Source organism: Ornithodoros turicata, chromosome 4 (assembly GCF_037126465.1).
Source record: "Ornithodoros turicata isolate Travis chromosome 4, ASM3712646v1, whole genome shotgun sequence".
Taxonomy (NCBI): Eukaryota; Metazoa; Arthropoda; class Arachnida; order Ixodida; family Argasidae; genus Ornithodoros; species Ornithodoros turicata.
In genome coordinates, this window is record NC_088204.1 from 7,501,481 (window position 1) to 7,521,949 (window position 20,469).

The window sequence follows — 20,469 nt, forward strand, 5'->3', positions numbered from 1 at the left end:
GGGGCGTACACCTTTTTTTGTGACACTTATGCTGTTCATAATTGTCACAGAAAAGGCGTACGCCTCCCGTTTTCAACAAATCAGGGCAGATAACGATATCATTCGAGATGACGGTTGGCTAGGAGCGTGCTATGCGGTGAAGTTCATTTTTGAGAGTGTAGCAAACCATCATCTCAAATGATATCGTTATCTGTACTGCTTTGTTGAAAACGGTGGGCGTACGCCTTTTTTTGTGACAATTATGAACAGCATAAGTGTCACAAAAAAGGCGTACGCCTCCAGTTTTCAACAAATCAGGGCAGATAACGATATCATTTGAGATTATGGTTGGCTAGGAGCGTGCTATGCGGTGAAGTTCATTTTTAAGAGTGTAGCAAACCATCGACCATCTCAAATGATATCGTTATCTGCACTGATTTGTTGAAAACGGGGGGGGGCGTACGCCTTTTTTGTGACAATTATGAACAGCATAAGTGTCACAAAAAGGCGTACGCCTCCAGTTTTCAACGAATCAGGGCAGATAACGATATCATTCGAGATGACGGTTGGCTAGGAGCGTGCTATGCGGTGAAGTTCATTTTTAAGAGTGTAGCAAACCATCATCTCAAATGATATCGTTATCTGCACTGATTTGTTGAAAACGGGGGGGGGGGGGGGGGCGTACGCCTTTTTTGTGACACTTATGCTGTTCATAATTGTCACAAAAAAGGCGTACGCCTCCCGTTTTCAACAAATCAGGGCAGATAACGATATCATTCGAGATTATGGTTGGCTAGGAGCGTGCTATGCGGTGATGTTCATTTTTAAGAGTGTAGCAAACCATCATCTCAAATGACATCGTTATCTGCATTGATTTGTTGAAAACGGGGGGGGGGCGTACGCCTTTTTTGTGACACTTATGCTGTTCACAACTGTCACAAAAAAGGCGTACGCCTCCCGTTTTCAACAAATCAGGGCAGATAAAGATATCATTCGAGATGACGGTTGGCTAGGAGCGTGCTATGCGGTGAGGTTCATTTTTAAGAGTGTAGATATAGCGATAGTGGCTTGATCGATTTAAAGCTTGTCGGGCACCGTGTAGTATGTCCGGACTGTGGTAGCGGCTGGGATTTCATTATGACATGAGCACTCTTAAAAAAGAGATGGTGGTGGTGAAGGGCTCGCCGTGGTCGGCCTCACAAAGGTGAGCAACGTCACGACTGACGCCCTGGGCCGACTTCTGAAGGAACTGTGCCGATATATGTCTGAAAGCTCCCGTCTGAGGAAAACCCAGGAAAAAATCCCAGACAGCACAGCTGGCACTGGGATTCGTACCCGGGTACCTGCCTCGAATGACATCGTTCTCTCCCCTGATTTGTTGAAAACAGGAGGTGTACGCCTTTTCTGTTACAATTATGTCCCGCATAATTGTAACAAAAAAGGCGTACGCCTCCTGTTTTCAACAAATCAGGGGAGAGAACGATGTCATTCGAGATGATGGTTAGCTAGGAGGTGAAGTTACTGTAATTCCGTTTAATGCATTAAGTTTGCCGTGTGGCTACACTCTTAAAAATGAACTTCACCGCAAAGCACGCTCCTAGCCAACCATCATCTCGAATGATATAGTTATCTGCCCTGATTTGTTGAAAACGGCAGGCGTACGCCTTTTTGTGACACTTATGTTGTTCATAATTGTCACAAAAAGGCGTACACCTCCCGTTTTCAACAAATCAGGGCAGATAACGACATCATTCGAGATGATGGTTGGCTAGGAGCATGCTATGCGGTGAAGTTCATTTCTAAGAGTGTAGGGTGTTATTTAGGACGAAAGCGACTGCCATGCAATACTATCTTCCTTTCCGAAGGGAAAGTGAGTGTTTCTTGCGCTTAGAAATCCATCTCGGTTATTATTGGACAGAGCATTAACATATATATAGATAAATTGACACTACACTCTCAGAACAAAGGGTGTGAAAAGGTGGTAACTTCTATATAGTTACCACCTAGGTCCACATAGCGTGTCATAAAGGGTGTAAAAGGGTGGTAAAAGCAATCATCATATATCCAAATTGCTACAAAAAGGCGTACGCCCCCCTCGCTCACCGAATCAGAAGTGGGAACTCTATCATTCGTGGGAGAGAGTGAGGTAGCAGGTAGAACTTTGCAACCTTTTAGGCACAACATATGCGACAAATATTACCTCCTGAAAAGTACAACTGCTCCACCCTTTTTTTCTGAAAGCGTAGGGACCTTGCCCGTCTTGTGGGGCGTTGACACTCAATTTTGTTTCACTTTTTCTTTAACCTACTTTCTACTCGGCACCATACTGCAGTCGTGCCCACAACCATGCCTCTCGATACACCCCTAATCTCGAAGAATTCCAGCGCGTCATTCTGATCTCTAACGTGACCTCAAGTTTTTAGCCAAGGTTCACAATTGCGCCTTGGCTTCTCGTTGGCAAGAGACACATGGACGTCATTGGCTTATGAAAGGACAAAAAGAGTGAAGGAAGATTGGCTTATATGCACGGGGCTTTCGGTGGTGAGGCTTTCACCCTTGACGGGAGGACATCACGTTCCACATGACCTTCTGACGTTGCTTACCTGTGAACTGCCAACGCCGAAGCAGAAGGCCTGCTTATTGCCTCCTCCCCCTCCTTCGCTACGTGGACACATAAAGTCAGAATTCGTCTGCTACCGCTGCGATTCACCGTTCTGCGAATTGTTGTTTGGTGTACAGTGCCAGTGTGTTACATACGTGCTCACTCCCTCATGTAATGGCCTAAAGGCCCCTTGATGGATTAATAAATAATAATAATAATAATACAGAACTAAATTAAAGAATTAAAGGATGAAAGAAAAGAAAGACGGTTTTGCGCTTTATTTTAAAGTTTTCCCGTTTCGTACGCGGGGACGTCCAATCACTACTCGCAGGCGACGGTGGTTCGTCTCCATGGCATACGACCGCTCAAAGCACGTTCGTGATTGGCTACGGCCGTTGAAAGTGCGATCCTGATTGGCTGACTCTTAGTTGTTACGTCACGTCGACGAGGGAGCAGGCCTTCTCTATATCTAGGTGGTGCTGGCACTGCTGACGATGGCCCCACAAGGCCGAAACAGCTGTCCATACGGCGACGTTTGAGTACTTATAAACTCATTGGCTAATGCTGTATACGTCTGCACTCTAAAAACAGAGCTTCACCGCATAGCACGTAGTGCGCCAATCACTGCCGCGAACGATAGGGTTATCACTTTTGATTCGAGGAGAGAGGCAGGCGTACGCCTTTTTGTGGCAATTACCATATACCCAAATTGCCACAAAAAGGCGTACGCCCCTTCTCTCCTCGAATCCGAAGCGATAACCATATCGTTCATGGCAATGGTTGGGGCACAGCGTGCTACGCGGTGAAGTTCTGTTTTTAGAGTGTGGGAGGTTGGTTGGTTATGAAGAGAAAAACATTTATATGTTTCACATGGGAGAAAAAAAATGTGCTACTTGGACATTTTTGATGAATACGTATAGTTTCGTGTTTTTAGCCTAGCGTAAATTAGAACACGCGGGGAGGACCACGTCTGTGGTAGTACACGTAATGTAAACACGTAACGTAAAAGTTTTAATGTGTAGTCCTGTAAAAGACGAGAATTACCGTTCGAGCGAAACTCCATGATGTAAAGTTATTGTTCTGAGGCTGGAACATATAATGGGACAAACACAACACAGGCCTCAAGTTGCCTGGGAACATGAACACTTGACTCCCATGTTTCTCAATATTTTTCAATGTTCTCCATGAAACTTGAAATGTTGCTGAGCAATGCTTTACGGCTTGGAAAACTGGAAATCTTTTTTAGTTCCAGGAAATAGGTATTGCTCGTTGCCGCCTTTCCGAATTCCCCCGTCTCGATTCAATACTCCTTCCGTACACGAAACACCGTATTAAAGAGAAGCTGCGGCCACAGGCTATGTCACGGTTGCCATGGCAGCGGGGATGCTCTTTAAGTGGACCCTGCGTGAATCCTGCTTCCATCAGAGTTTAACTGCTGACTGTCGAAGCCACTCTAGATGCTGCTCTGAAGTGCGTGTGTACTCAGAGACCGGACAGGCGTGGGTTTGTGTCGCGGGAACCGCTCGAGGCGACGTGAACACAAATCCACTACTGGGATATGTTTGTCCTATTTGACATCCCCGCAGGACAGTTGCTAAGGGCGACCTTTCGAGTGACGTCCATTCTGCAAAACACAGCATGCCGGTCTTGTGGAAACATCGAAGCACGAAAAAAATACGCTCGAAGGCCTAACGTCGCAACATGGTCGTAAAATAATGATCAGAGTGACCTGCTCTGAAGTAATAACTGATGTTTTTAATCCATCTCAATCTCAAAATACATCTAACTGATGATTTTAATGCATAATTAAAAACGCCTTTTCTGGCAACCAACACACGTGTGTGTTATGTGGTGAAGGCCAACCACTGCACACTCTTAAAAATGAACTTCACCGCATACACTCTTAAAAATGAACTTCACCGCATAGCACGCTCCTAGCCAACCATCATCTCGAATGATATCGTTATCTGCCCTGATTTGTTGAAAACGGGAGGCGTATGCCTTTTCTGTGACACTTATGCTGTTCATAATTGTCACAAAAAGGCGTACGCCTCGCGTTTTCAACAAATCAGGGCAGATAACGATATCATTCGAGATGATGGTTGGCTAGGAGCGTGCTATGCTGTGAAGTTCATTTTTAAGAGTGCACCGAAGGGTAGCGCTATCACTCCTGATTTGCGGAAGTCGCGTGGCGTCCGCCTTTTTGTGACAATTAATATACCTAATAAGTGTCACGAAAAGGCGCGCGCCTCCCGTTTTTAACCAGTCAGGCGATGTCATTCGAGATGGTGGTTGGGTAAGCGCGTGGTATGCGGTGAAGTTCTGTGAAATTCTTCTGAGGGAACTATGTCGGCACAGTTCCGTCAAAAGTCGGCCCAGGACGCACATTCCCCCAGGGCGTTAGTCGTGACGTTGCCCACCTTTGTGAGACCGACAACGACGATCGCTTTCACCACCACCACCACCACCACTATCTGTTTTAAGGGTGCTGTACTCTATAGCATTCAAGACGCTCTCTCACCATTGAAATCCTTTCAAAAACACATCAAGGAAATGGAAACCGTTAGTCAATAAATCCTTTCGCAAACGTTTAGCCCATTCGGCCAGACTATATCCGATGCTATACGACCGAGAATATAAAAGATTTAAGAACACCCCACCCGTAACCGACTGTAAAACCCCCTGCTAACATCCATTTCCTGTTTTCTTTCTCTTTCTTCTTCTTTTTTTTTTTTTTCTTCTTCCCCTTCCCACACGTACCGAAACGGAACGTGCACGGGGTACCCAATTATAGTCGCGGGAAGAAACTTCGGGCGTTTCTCCATACGACGCAGAGGCAGTTACTCTTCATTATTGAGTGCATTGCGGCTGAACGATTTGCATAATGAGATTCCGACTGTGTTAGACCTCGACCTTGGTCAGAGTGCGTTTAGCTGTTTTAGTGAAATGTCAAAGCGTTGCGTGCGCTGGCAATAGCGGTGGACCTATAATGTACGGGTAAATGGGGCAGAGCAGAAGGAGGGAACGAAGGAACGGGGGGAGGGGGGGGGGTACACTCTTAAAACAGGGCTTCACCACATAGCACGCTGAAGGCCAACCCTCGCGCAGAATGATAGCGTAATCACTCCCGATTTCTCAAAAGCGCCGAGCGTACGCCTTTTTGGGACAATCACCACCACTAACAACAACTTTATATATACTCTACCCCATTGCTGGTGGTGATGTGGGGAATGAAATAATGAGCCCCTTCACAATAAGGATCGAAGTCCTATGGTATCCAGAAAGGTCAAGAGAGCTTTGAGGGCTGAGCGTTTGCGGGCTGGATGTGGCCAGGGACAATCACCATAACTGCATATGCGTCACAAAAAGGCGTACGTCTCCCGTTTTCGACAAATCAGTGGACAGAACGCGTCATTTTGGGATGATGGTTTGGCTACACTCTAAAAAATGAACTTCGCCGCATAGCACGCTGTGCGCCAACCATTGTCACGAATGATAGGGTTATCGCTTGTGATTGGAAGACAGAGTGTGTTTGTGTGTGTGTGGGGGGGGGGGGTGTACGCCCTTTCTTCTTACGTCTTCGTTTTCGCACTGGTATCACAGTCGTCTCACGACGTAAAGCCCCGAATTATTAATTAATTTTCGCACTGGCAGAGTGACAACGAAAACAGAATCGCGTGCGACACAAGTTCATTCCGTATAGCTGTAATGTATGGATGATGTACTGCAAGCAGCGAAAGAAGATGTTCATCATAATCATCGCGCTCATGAGACTGCAATGTCACGATCAATAAAATTCCGAGAGTACCACGTGACCTTGTGGTTGGTTTAAGCGGCATCCGAAGCTCAAGGTCAGCGTCGGAGGGAAGGCTGCTCTGAGTTGTATTGTAAAACTTGTAGGAGTGAGGCACTTTCTTTTTCTATTTTTATCTGCTCCCCGGTAGTTTTCCGATAACCGACTATCGAGTTCTTTTTTTTTTTTTTTTCAGTCGACTATAGATAGTGCTATCGATAGTTTTCTTAGTTCGATTCTCATACGACTATCGATAATTTTGCATCAGTTGTGTACGCGCTCGCAGTTTAAGTACATTGAGCTCTTCTGGCAGCAGCACGATAACAGAAGGTGCCAGTGCATAGGGCGTGCGATCTATAGATACTGCACAAGCCAACGTGTCTTTATTTGTTTAATTGTTATTATAACCCAACGTTCTGAACTGCTTTCTGTGCATTTTGCACATTGTACAGGGAATTGTGCGATATCTCCGAAATCTACATAGACGCCGGCCTCTCGAAATTGAATTTCCACTAAATCGTGTCACACAGACGTCCCTCTGTTTGTTTGCCCTTCTGCCTGGAGATTGATATGAGATTCGGAGTCTATGTTTGCCGAGTTCCCTGTTGTATGTACGAATGTGTGCATGCGGGTGCAGGGACGGATGACGTGATTGGTTCCGAAAGATGAGGTGGATGGATAACACGGCTGGCTGACTTTTCCAAAACATGGTCGTGATGAGAGGATATGCACTGAGAGGAATGGCTCCCATATACGAGTAAAATGAACGTGCGTGCTGGTCAATATATGTACAGCGGAAAACAAAAAATAAAAATAAGAGGATAGGTTCTTAACCTGCAGGTGTCCGAGAGAAATGCGATCTTACTCGAGTGATTTTCTTCAAATCAGATCAACTGCGCGCAAAGGCAGATATAATTACTATGGTGAGCTATAATTGCTACTCAGTTCCGACGCATGTTTCACATTTTGGATTTGTATAATAAGTAAGGATGCGTTTCGTACTTTTTTTTTAATTCTCTGACGCATGTACACGCCTGTGAGATAGCACACCCTAAGGGGAAAAAAAGGAATAACTTTAATCTTTTTTGGGAGTAGTTCATTGTCACAACCAGCGAGTGGGTAAAAGCATCCGCTAGGTGGTGGGTTGGAATCCTACCACCGGCATCATGTATCATTACCAAGAAGCCCGGATCCTCACACTCATGTGCAGGTTGTGCTGTCTAAGGTTTTCAATGGGCCTCCGGAAAAATTCCCCGAGAAATGTCGACACACTTTTTTTTTTAGTGAAGCAAACACAAAAGGCCAGAAAATTGTTTAGTATGAGCAGGTTTGAAGCGGCTTTTTCCTTCTTCTGTAACGCGCACTCCACTTGGTGGTGGCGTCACCACTGGCAAAAACGGAAGGCGACGTGTGTCGGGTCAGGAGCCGGTTCCAATGCCGTAGTCTGTTTTGTGTTTTGCTTAGTAAAAACATCCACGTTTTCAGGCGAACTTACTCGACATATCGAGGATAATTAGTCACCGTAAGCACAACTTTGTAAATAATAGATACGGATAGGAGAACCAGATAGGACGGCTCTGACCGCTGATAGCGATAATCCTGCATTAAAACATTGATCGCGCATTCCATGTAAAATGTACACCTCCTAAACACACCTCTTAAAATACCAAGCACCTCTTAAAGCAATGTTATGCAAGTCATGTCTCCATATCGTATCGCCACTGCTATGACGCCAGTGCTGCCTTGCGGGCCATATCTGGCCACTGCATGAAAAGGAGCATACAAGTCTACGATCCCTATAAGCGGGTGCAAGGCACGCCGCAAGCATGTAGCACAAGCTCGCACGTAATGCAAATTACATGTATCACATATGCATATAGTACACGCTCACACACAGTTTCGTAAATTCAAACCGAGCAAATGCAAATGCAAGGGAAGCACGCTGCACAGCCCTACTGTGATGGCACAGAAGAAAACTAAAAAGTCTTAGTTTGAACACCGGAGATTCGAGAGAGTGAGAGAAAAAAAGACAATTGGGGTCAGAGTGATGGGGAGACCGTTATCTACAAAGCGAATGGTGAATACCTTTCCTACCTACACATGGTGAATACCTCCAGGTAAATTTAGGTGCACAGCGTGCACCCCCATTGGGCAGCAGTGACATCGTATACCCTACTCACTGATGTATAAAACAGATATTCGAACGTTGGAGAATTAACGTCGTGTCTTCCAGTCACTTATTTACTTTCACTTCACGCATAAAGGTTGTTAGTGTGCAATACCTGCTTTTAAGAAGGAGAATGTTTACTCAGAAATCGGCCGGGATCGACACTTCACGTTCTACACTACACAAGTTCAAACAAACATTAATTGTTTGTTTCCCCTCTGCACAATAAATATCAAATGCTTCTGAACTTACATTAGTGGTCCTCATTGATCTAGTTTGGCACCACGAAAGTCAAACTTTGCACACAACTCAACAAGTAAGAGAAAGAGCACAACCGCCATTTTTCAATCGCAGACGACAGCTGGTCGATGCATCCGCGATGCGGTTGACGTGTTGCGTGGGAGGACAGCTCCGCACGGGGAAAGTGACCCGTAGCATTGAGTCACGCGTCAACCGACACGTGTCGGTTCCTCTAGCTATATTCTCTCCCATCTTTTTTTATCAGGAATCTCTTTGAGAGTCCCGAAATATTACTTTTATCACATCTGGTACTTCGGTGAAATAGCGATACAGGTCGAACCGCTGCGTGCTTTGAATTCCATTGTCAGGCGTGTTGGCGGCATTCAGCGGTGACAAGGCCGGTCCTGATAGGCGATGAGTGCAACATTAACGAGTTTCAGTAGATCCGAAGCACGCTGCGAAAACGATGGAGTAAAAGGGGCTGCCAAATCAGAGTTCGGGCAATTCACGTCAGTCACTTCAAGGGAGTAGAGCTTATCGTGGATCCCGTCATCGTCAACACCTTTCGATGTATTAAAAGTCTTTATTATTTCGTTGTTTTTTTTTTTTTTTAGTTCCGTGCTAGCGAGCATGTTAACTCTTATTATTTAGGTATTTGGTATGTAGCGTAACGTCAGGATGTGTCCTATTTTTACGTTATTGCTTTTTTCGTAAGTAAGGTGCAGAGTATACAGGGTGTATGCTATAAAAGGTCAGTCACATTTTCGTGCAAGAAGTGATACCTCCTTGATGCTATACCTCTATCACGAAAAGACTTCCTCTGCCTCAAAGTGAACAATTTATGCTAGAGGAACCTACGAAACAATTGTGGTTACCTAGCACTGTGTAACAAACTAAATATGACTCTGCAAACGTTCACCTCCATCCATCGGTATTGCGCATAGGAAACACATGAAGACGAAAGTTTCCGTGGCCGTGTTTATTTTATTACGCAGTGAATGGTAACCACAATTTTTTCCTATGTTTCTCTGGCGTAAGTGATTCACTGTATAGCAGCACAAGTCCGTCTCTCAAATAGATATAGTGTCACGCGCGAAAATGTCACTGACCTTCTATAGCATACACCCTGTATATGAGTATGTAATCATAAAATTTATTCAGGATTGCATTGAATAGGCAAACTCTGTATTTTTCCTCGACCATTGTAGTATTTTAGTAATGCGTTGATGTGACCCATAATGACTGGCGGAATTTCATCGCCACCGAATCCCCAATCAGTCCATATATTACAATGCTGCAAAAGATGTGTTTCGCGAGCGAGGTCCGGCTGCGAACATAATGCTGCAGAAGCAAGAAGGAGCTTCTCCCTTTTGTGCGACGTTGGTTTTAGCATAATTTCAAGAATCCATTTTAGTCTACTGTTCCAGAATTTGAGTGATGAATCATGAATGCCATTAAACCTCGAAATTCTGCGCGAATAAAACACTTGACTTAATTGTCACTCACTTTTTTTTTCTTTTTTCTTTCAGATCAGGCGATCGAAAGCCTTCTGCGCAAACGCCTGCTGAACAAAAATTCGAGGGGGAGAACGCACCAAAGCAGACGACACCGGAAGGCCTCGATCGGGAACCCGAGACTGATACGGCCAGGGTAGAAACAGAAAATAGGCTAGAAGATTTTCCCAAAGCAGACGATGTCGCGAGGGCAAACGTTGATGAGGAGGAGGAGAGAGGCGAGAGGGACGGCGTTAGAGATGAAGGCGATTCAGTCGCGGTAGGTAGGAAATCTGGCGAAGGCCACGAAAGAAAACACAGAACCAAAGAGGAGAAAGCAGCTCGAAGGAGTAAGTATGAGGATCACTCACCAGAGGGAGCAGCGAAAGAAGGTAACCAGGTAGAATCAGGTGTGCCTGAGAAGGATGCAGATCTAGCGTCCTTACAAGACGGTAAACAGAATGTGCCTGATGTAACTGCAACACACGGAGAATCGAGTTCGGATAAAGGTATGGAGGAGTGTAAACAGAGTATGCCTGATGTGCTTAAGGTACATGGTACACCCGAAAAAACTTCGTCTACGGAGAAACAGACAGCTTCCGAAGCGACGACGAAACATAGAGATGAGTCTTCAGAGAGGATAGGTCCCAGGATAGCTAAATCGATCAAGAGCGAGAAGTCAGTGAAATGTTCGGACAAGAGTTCAGATCGAAGGCTAACAGAAGTTAAAGACAGCAAGCCGAGCGTGACAGCGAAAGGTTCTGACCAGATATCAGAAAAACCTACAAAGAGAAGATTACAAGCCAGACCAAACGTTGCTACGAAACAGCGAGTCGATCTGAAGAAGGAGGGAAGGCAAGAAAGGAGTGCGGCTAAATCCGACCTTCCGTCGAAGCAGTCAAATGTGACATCGCGAAGAGCCACAAGAAACACAAAAGAAGGCCAAGAAGTTAAAGGTTCTTTGACTATCAAGAAGACTGCGATAACGAATGAGGAAAAAAACAAACGAGACAAGTCCACGGTGTCTTCAAAGCCCTCCAGGTCCAGTAGAGTAGTGATTGAGAAGGCCAGAGTGAGACTGGTTCCCGGAAGACCTCCAGGTCAAGAAGCCAAAGCTAGTAAAGAAACGGAAGATATTAAAAAATACATTCGCGGGGAGCACGTATCGAATACGAAGTCGGAACAGCAGGTCGTCGACCAGGAGAAGGAGGAAGGGAAACGAAAGAAAAAGGTGCAGAAGGGAGTGAACAAGGTGTTTAGGCAAGAGGGGAAGAAAGAACTGGATGTAGTCACGGAAGTAGCTAAGGAAGTTGTCAAGGACGTAGTTGAGAAATCTGTTGAAAGAATAACTGGTCATAAGACTGATAAAACAAAACTTACATCTCCCAAGTTTGCCATTGAGGTGTCGGTAGTCGAGCTAGGGCAATCTGCAACGCAGACAGAATCGGGTAACGTGCCTGGGAATAAAGATGATGATTTTGCTCCTCGGAAGGGCGGAGGAGAGGACCGCGGGGAGAAGGAAGGAGGGGATGGCGAGGATGAGGAAGGGGAAGGAAAAGAAGAAAGAAAAGAAGCCGTAGAGAGAGAAGAACGAAGGGGAAAAGAAAGGTCTGTTCGGGCTAAGAAGAGAGCCCTTGAGCACGGCGAAGATGATGTTGAGACTAGTGTCATTGTAGCTGAAACGGCAGCATTTGTTGAAGCTGGTAAACATGTTGTTGGTGGAGAGACTGGTGAAGTTGAGGTCGGAAGCGATGGTGAAATGAGTGGCGAACGTGTCGATGTTGAAGGGCGGGAAGAGAGCGACGATGAGGAAGGCCTTGAAGACGACACTCTGTATCGAGAACACGGCGTCACTGATGAGCAAGGAAGGGCAAGTGCAGGTGAACATGAAGAGGAGGGAGAGGAAGGTGCTCCACTGCAAGTACTTTATGAGGCGACCACAGCCGAAGAGGAAGAAGAAGATGATGAAAGTGGTGAGAAGAGAAAAGTCCCTGCGGACGAAACCGAAGGCGTTTCTGAGTCACACGTGTCTGCTGACTTACTCGAAGGAAACGATGCTTCGGAAATGGTAAGAAACGAAGACGAAGACGGAAGAGAATCCACTGGGAAGATTCAGCCTGATGAACATGACGATGAAGAACGCAATGACAGCATTGAAAAAGAGACAGAAGAAAGCGAAGAACAAGATGGCGGAGATCCCGCCACATTTGACGCATCAGACGATACCGCGCGTCCAGACGGAGAGCAGGATAATGGAACAGAGGACGAACGAGAAATAGAAACGGGTCTTAAGCAAACTGCTGACGACAGCGAGCGCGAGACTCATGCAGATGTAGAGCTGCAAGCTACGCAGAGTGATGGGCAATTTAAACAACTCGTCGACGGGGAGGAAATCTTTGCTGAGTCAACAACCTTCACAACTCATTCAAACGGAGAGAACTTTGTTCAAGGAGAGGAACGTGCTGAGGAACTTGATGAAGCGTCACACATTACGACACATTCAGAAACCAAAGAAACTTCCGTCAGGGAGCCGCGCCATGTGGGTGGAATTTCCGATTCGGCGGAAAAGACAGACGAAGCCGCCGCGAACGCAGCCTCGTTACCGGATGAAGGACACGGGAGTGTCGGTGATCATCTGGTAATTCGGAAAATCGATGAAGCCGGCGAGCGTCAAGATCACGAAAACGGGAAGAGCTCCGATAAAGCAGACGTTAGTGATGCAGGGGGAGATGAAGATGAGGTTTCAACGGGCGTTGTAAACGCGAAGTGCGAAGAAAATGAAACCACGGGGAGTAATCTGGAAGAAGATGGAGGGGACCCGTCTGCACGTAAGAGGCAAGATGGCGAATTGTCTCCCACGAGAGATGGCGCTCAATCCGCTACCGAAGAGGCATCTTTGCTCGAGGATAATGAATTGCGAAATGACGCGAATGTTTGCAGAGGTAATGACCCTTCCGAACGACGTGATGAAAACAGCGCAGGTCCTGAGGACGGAGGGTCGCATAGCGTCGAAGCAGACGACAGTGCTTCAAGTGGGTCGTCCAAATCGTCTGCTAAAAGTTCGTCTGAAAGCGAGAGGCTAATGAAAATCGGTCGGGAAGAGGTGGATGTGTTTGAAGGTGGTATAACGGAAGCTGTGGAGCTGTCGTCTGCAAACGAAACTCGTCGAGAGATGGAAAAAACACATGACGCTGACGCAAAGGAAGGTGTGGCAGACGATCACGAGGCTGGAGGAGAGAAGGTCGAGAGGAAGCTGAGGGAAGAGGATGAACAGGGTCCAGTGGAAGTGCCAAGTGAAGTTGAGACTGGACATGAACGAGACGAGGCAGCGTCCCGATCAAATCAAAACAGCAAAGACAGTGAAGCTTCAAACTTCAATGGGGATGATGTAGACGCTCCAGCTCAAGTGTCTAGTATTGCCGGAGACGCCTTGAAGCATTATGACATGGAACATTCTGCAGATGTCGACGAAGCTGAGGATATATTAGATTCAGGAATAACGGAGTCTATTCTTGAAGTGCTGAGTAGAGCTAATAGTGCAATGGAAGATACGAGGGCAAACGATACTAGCGAAGAAACTGCCGAAGCGGACGGTGATAATTATGTCACGGAGCATGAAATGAAGGCAAGTAATGATGGAGAAGACAATGAAGGTTTGATAACAACTCAAGGTAATGAAGCCAGGCACAAAGATGATAATGTTGCTGAAGGGGCAAAAGCAAGTGATGCACAGGGTGCGAAGGAGCAGGAAGCAGCCGATGTCAGTACTCGTGACTTAGAGGACTTAAACGGGAGTCAAGGCACAGCCGTAAGCATAGACACAGGTCAAGGTTTGGAATCCGCCTTGGAGGACCATGAAGGTTGTAGATTGGCGAAAACAGACGTTAAGCCAAACGAGCTTGACGTTTCTGGCGTAGCTTCTGAAGTCCTAGATGACATACCTGAACATCAGGATAACGGCGTGGTCAATCAGGAGTGCAGTGAAAGTGGAGAACTTAAAGAACCCATTGATGAATCTGATGAGACCATATCAGAGACCGTTGAATCCGATACAGTAGAAATAGCCCATTCGACAATAACTACAATACGCGAAGAGGTCGAGATCGTAGAAAAAGCAGTAGACCGAACAAATTCGGCAGGCGGTTCACCTACAGAACTTGATACTCCTGAGAATACTGATCAAGGATCTATTCTTGAAGACAATACGGCCGTCGATGCAGAAGGGAGTACAGAAGATAGCAACAATGAAGTAAATATTGGCATACAGCCAATAGTCGATTCATCTTCAATGACGAGAGATCTTGCTGGCCATGACGAGGGAGACAGAAATGACATATTAGGTGAAAATGTAGAAACATCTAGTGTAACTGGTGCTGTTCTGGCGAGTGCACATCGCATCTCGGAAGACAGTCACGAAATCGAAGGAGATTCGGTAGAAATATCCCCGGTACCAGAAGAAGCTACCAACCAGAAGATGCAACCAGAAAATCGAACAGATACTGAAGAACAAACAAACGACATAGGTGTCGTGGTAAGCAAGGACAACGACACGAGTGAGGAGGTCGCATCAATTGAAAAGACGTCTACTGTCCGTCGCGATACAGATAACGATTTACTGAATGAATCTCAACAGCGCATTAGCCCTGAACCAGATGGTATAAAAGACGCAGGATCGGCAACGGCTGAACGCTCGCCAGACCTACACCATAGCGCGTCTCATGCACGTATCGACGAAGAAAGACCGAAAGAATTTTCTCAACTTGTACAAAATGAAGTGGTTACTGCTGAAGTGAGAGAACTTACTTATAATGAAAGTGTCATGTCTGCCACGGAAATTAATGAACAAACTGTAGTCTCCTCAAGTGCCAATGTACATTTTCATGGGGAACGTGATCTGTCGTCGAGGGTTTCTAAGGCCAGTAGTGGGAGAAGGCGTCGTTCTTCGAAGTCCGCCGTATCCGGACACGTCAAGGCGACGAAGAAAAGTGCACTTAAAAAACATCAAACTTCTCACGCACTATTACAGAGCGAAGGTGCAGACTTAGATTCAGGGTTAGATGATATTTCTACGACTTTCCGCAATGATGACGAAGTTTCAGACGTTCGGTATACCGACGAAAACTCGAGAAAAGACGTCCATTCCAAGGTATCTTCTATCAGTGGCGAACTCACCGAAGAGCACCTCGTCGAAGATATTCGAACGCAAGATCGAATCAATGTCGAAACGAGAACCACCGAACACGTAGAACTTAGTGCTAGCAACGTAACCTCTGTGACTACGCCTCCAGAAACCGCAGCTGCTACTCAAGACCTCGACTTCAATTTGCAAGAACTTTCCAAGTACGAAGACGACAGCGCATGCGTCGACATCATGCATCCGGGTTCACGAGCCTCAGACCACAGCCTCGATTTAAGTTTAGGCCACAGCACGCACGGTGGCCAATCTCCGGTGGACGGCAAAGAACTGCCAGACGAAGGAATTTCCGTCGATGGTTCGGCTACGCGGGACCTCAACGAATACGACGACGACGACCTCACCCACGCGTCTACGGACCTCGACACGGCACCCTCTAGCAGCGGTCGAGGAAGCGAGACGTCTGGAACGCCGCTGCTACCTCCGCTGCACCAACCAACCATCAAGACGCCATCCGTACCGCGCGTGTTCAAAATTAAGGGTCCGTCCGCAGTTAATGCGTTGCCGTCCAAGTTCCGGAAGGAAACGAGGTTGTACGAGAGTGTGCACCGGAAACGCATAATCACGAACGAAACGTTTAGTGTAAGCGAGACGCCGATACGCCGTGTGCGTTCGGATGAAGCGGGTTTGGACAGGTCAAGAAGGTCCAGGACTGAGGAGACGTCATCCAGAGTTACGGTGACGGGAAGAAGTGAGCGGAGACGCCTACTGGGGAGGAATACAAGAAGCGTAAACATGGAAGAGCAAGGTCTTCTAGAGTGTAAGAGCTCATAAACGGCACCTCATTGCCACTGATGAAGCGCGGGACTGAGCACGTGCACGATGCTGCATTTTCTGTGTGTGTGTGACGTGTCCTGTGATGTTCTTCTCAATACGAGATATTATGGTCCAGCATGATGTGTTAATATGGTTCCGTTTTGCGTGTGCGTACCAGTATGTGTGTGTGGAGCAATTTTAAGCATGTTATCTCGTTTTTCTTTTCATTTTTTTTTTGTCTTGGCGTAACAGATATAATCTTGGCAAGCATGGCGTATATTCAAAAACAAGAAGTAGAAATGACAATATAGAGCTCGTTGTTGTTGTTGGGACACGCGTTACCCTGGTAACGTATGTCTAGAAAAATTGCCTCATGGGCATTACTCAGTCCTACACGGGATAATACAGTTTTAAAGGCATAGCCTAGACCAGACGCCCTAGCGACAGGTGACACATAGTTGCCAGACCGCAGTGTTCTTTGCACCCTTTATCGATTGTGGCGTCTTTTCTCCTTTCCTGAGCAAATTTTAGCAACAGCGATGCAAAAACCCAACACAAATAAAGTTCCCAGTAATCGAGCGCGTATACACGTTGAAACCATAGTGTTCCCATTACATATTTCAACGAACCGTCCCAGAGCACCAACATGAGGATTTGCATTACATTTGCGTCTGCTGAAATCCCACCGGTATGCGGCTAACCAATTGGTTGCTCATCCCCTAAAGACACCACACGAGTGCCACATAGACGTCTAACATATACCACTGCACGCACACACGGTGCCGAGAGCGATCATCCCTTTCGGGCGTTAATACAAGCTCCGTTCCCTCGCTTTCTAGTCGAAAAGCTGACACGCAACCTGAACGCCCTTCGCTCTGAAAGGAGAGCTTGTGAGGCGAAGCGGGAAGACTTACTTCGACGGGCCAGGTTCCTGCAGCATAAGACGACGTCCACGAGGGACCAGGGTAAGCCTCTCTCTTTGTGCAACGTGTCGGTTGAACATCAAGGGAGAGCCCCATCCAGTCTTTTCTGTTATCCTTGCGTTTAGTTTTGGCCTGTTTTATATTACTGCGGTTGTTGCCTATATGCTTACCAGAACCAGCCAAGGAACGCAAACAAGAACACTTCTACGACCTTCGACTAACAGTTTATTGCAAACTGAAAAAGAAGGCGCGGATGCTTGTTTTAGGGGACGGGGACGTCAGATCACACTCAAAACTATGCGGTTCGTGCAGTCATACCCTATTATCTCCCACACACGCCTGGTGGCCGAGTGTCGAGTCTGTCGAGAGAAGATCGTAGACTGCGTTTGGTATGTTCGTATAGTGGGCAGTGGGGCAGGACGTTCGTATACCCCGCACGCGAGATAGTTCACAGTGCCCATTAGCGGCTTGAGGCCCCTTCTGCATAGAGCACGGGATTAGGTACTACAAAGGAACTATATACACTAACCAACTGTACTAGTGTATGTGTGTGTGTGTGTGGAGGGGGGGGGGTCTTCTATTTTGACCTCAGCTAGCAATATCAAGGATATGCGCTTATCTGTCTAGACACAAGTATCGTCATTAATTCCATAGCATAGTTAAATTAGAGCACTGCACGGGCACGGGCTTACCCGAAAGCCCAAGCCCGGCCCGGCCCGCGGGTCGGGCCGACCCTGGCTCTGCGTCTTTTATGCGGGCCTGGGCCGGGCTCGGGTTTCAGCCACCGGGCCGGGTACGGGCTTGACAACGCCGGCCATGGTCGGGCATGTACGCGAACATATTTCAGGGGACTGGACAGCTGAATTTTCATGTCACTTTTTTTTTTTTTTTCATTGGGCATGGGACATGCATCATGGTATTCTCATCTGAGAACTATCACTTTTTTATATGTGATCATGCTTATTTCGTGTAATGGGTCTGGATTTCACACGTGCGCCCACGCACATTTGGGGACGAGTGGTGTGGCGGGCGCGCTGAAAGTTCGGCACGAGGGTCAGTTAGGTTAGGTGTTGGGACATATTTCGTTCCCGTGAGAGTCCGGCACGAAGGACAGTTAGGTTAGGTGTTCTGACATATTTCGTTCGCGTGAGAGTTCGAAAAGGGGGAACTAACAACGGTGCATATGCAATAGAGCGGAAATGAGTCTCTCTTGAACCGGAAGGTACATACATCGCCCACGCGCCGCTGCGCTCTGCCTTCCCAAGCAAGCAAGCACCAAGCACAGAGCGGGTTGCCGGCAGAGAAACGCAGCAGCTCCGTCGGAGTGTACCTCCTCACTCTCCACCAATAGACGAGTTCAAAAATCCCAGAGTGCTTAGCGCCGCTTTGAACTGTGGGAGTTTACTAATACGAAAGAAACGGGTGGCCTCCAAACGGTTCGGATTTGTTCCCTACCGGTCCATTGTCACGACGTGTCAAGGTCAGCGAAGGCGAAATGTGAAGGATTATTCTTCGTTCGCTCAGCAAGCGCCCAGGATGCAATGGGTGCGCAAAGAGCACTGGGATTTTCTGAACTCGTCTACTAGCTGCGTCCTTTTCCTCGCTGCGCTGTGCTCTTTAGTAAATCTAAATACGTCTCCGGGCCTCGAGAACACATAGAGCAGAGGCGGGCTGGAACCAGGCCTGAGCATGGAAATAACCGGACACGAGCTGGGAATTTGTAGAAGACGTAGGGTTCGGGCCGGGAGCGGGCCGTAGCAGCCTGGCCTGGGCCGGGCCTGAAAATTAGGCCCGTGCAGCGCTCTAAGTCAAATACAGGTAAAAATAGTTAAATAAGTGTTTAAAAATATCAGAACCTCTTGTAGGCATAGCATACAAAGAATGGCGTGGTGACACTAAAAATTCAAGAATTCACAACCACATTTTCTTGCTTGATGTAACACTGTATCGGATAACACGCAGATCTCGCTAGTGTATCATCAAGAAAGCACAAGTTATGATGTTTCTTGAAATATGTCCTATAGAGCACCGCGGTGACAGTATCGGGGAGAGTCAACTTGTCTCAAGCGCTAACGCTTACTGAGCTGTAAAAGCGTTAAAATATGTTAAAACAGATCATGGCCCGTGGTCATACAATGTCTGTTTGTTGCAGCACGTGACGTATGGCGCCGTCGTTACCTGGAAGAGAAGAAAGCGACACCTAGGCTTGAGGAGGAGTGCGCTCGATGGAGGCTAGAGTTGGAGAGGTTACACAGGGAACTGCTGGCCAGAGTAGAAGGGGAACTGCGCTTTGCGGGACACCGTCTGGAGCAGCCCTCGGACAGAGTATGTATCCACATGTGCACCTATTGTTGAATTCCAATGGCAGATTCGGAGCAAGTTCTGTTTCTCCGCCGAGAGCAAGTCTGTTCGATAGGCAGATTGGGAACAGTTCTGGAGTCTTCCAATGGAAGCTTTGGAGCGGCATTCGAGCCAAGGTCGCTCCAGGGAGCAACCCAGACTGCTCCGCCAACATAGGCAGATTCAACCGGAACTCTATGTGACGCGTCGCTTGTGCTTCCTATTTCCTGTCTCTGCTTCGCCAACATGAACGCTTCGCAACGCGTCTTCGCCGTGGCACTAGTCTTTCGCGTCGTGCGTTGGCTATTATGTTTCAGGAAGGAAGCGATAAGTCAGATATTACAATGGCAACGTTAGGAGATTAGAAGGACCTTGACGTTGCGAAACATGACGTTATAATGGAACATGAGTACCTTCTTCTTCTTCCTCCGTCTCTGGCCGCCATCCACCAAGGGAGATTGGCCAGAGCTAAACTCCAAGTTGGGCGCAAGTGTTCCATTCGCAGATTCGGATCACTTGCTCTAGGCCAGATCAAGCCGCTCCATTGCCGAGTCTGCCACTTGCTCCGACTCTGCCATTGGAATTCAACATATCATTGGTTGAAGTCTCAGTACCCTGCAGGGATACGTTGTTGCACCCGCCGTGCTTTTTCGGTAATTTCTGTTTAACCATGGGGGATGGTATGCACGAGAACGGCTGCAGTATGCTTAGTCATTATGACACCTAAAGGCATTTCTTTCATAATCATGATATCTAAAAGGGGAACAACGACCTTAAAAAGTTAAGGAGGGAGCGGTTTTCTCCTATAGTTTATTTGCGCTAATCGGGTATGTGTTTTCAAAAAAGTAACAAGAAAGTACCGTTACTGTCGTCTGCTACAGCAGTGTACGTGCTTCTGCCATTCAAAATTCAACTGTTCAATTATGATGGAAATCCCGTCGGCCGATGTATTGCGCCACTAGCGGATCGTGCGAAGGAGACC

At 47.0% G+C, this 20,469-nt stretch overlaps 1 protein-coding gene across 2 annotated transcripts in view; it reads left to right on the forward strand.

Annotated features, from left to right (window-relative positions):
* Positions 1–20,469, forward strand: part of LOC135390889 (uncharacterized) — a 74,186-nt gene that overhangs the window by 46,791 nt on the left and 6,926 nt on the right. For both annotated transcript variants that reach the window (XM_064620851.1, XM_064620852.1), the window contains 3 exons: positions 10,311–16,228; positions 17,064–17,189; positions 19,300–19,472. In XM_064620851.1, the coding sequence (XP_064476921.1) occupies positions 10,311–16,228; positions 17,064–17,189; positions 19,300–19,472 (6,217 nt within the window). The remainder of the gene's footprint in view (positions 1–10,310; positions 16,229–17,063; positions 17,190–19,299; positions 19,473–20,469) is intronic.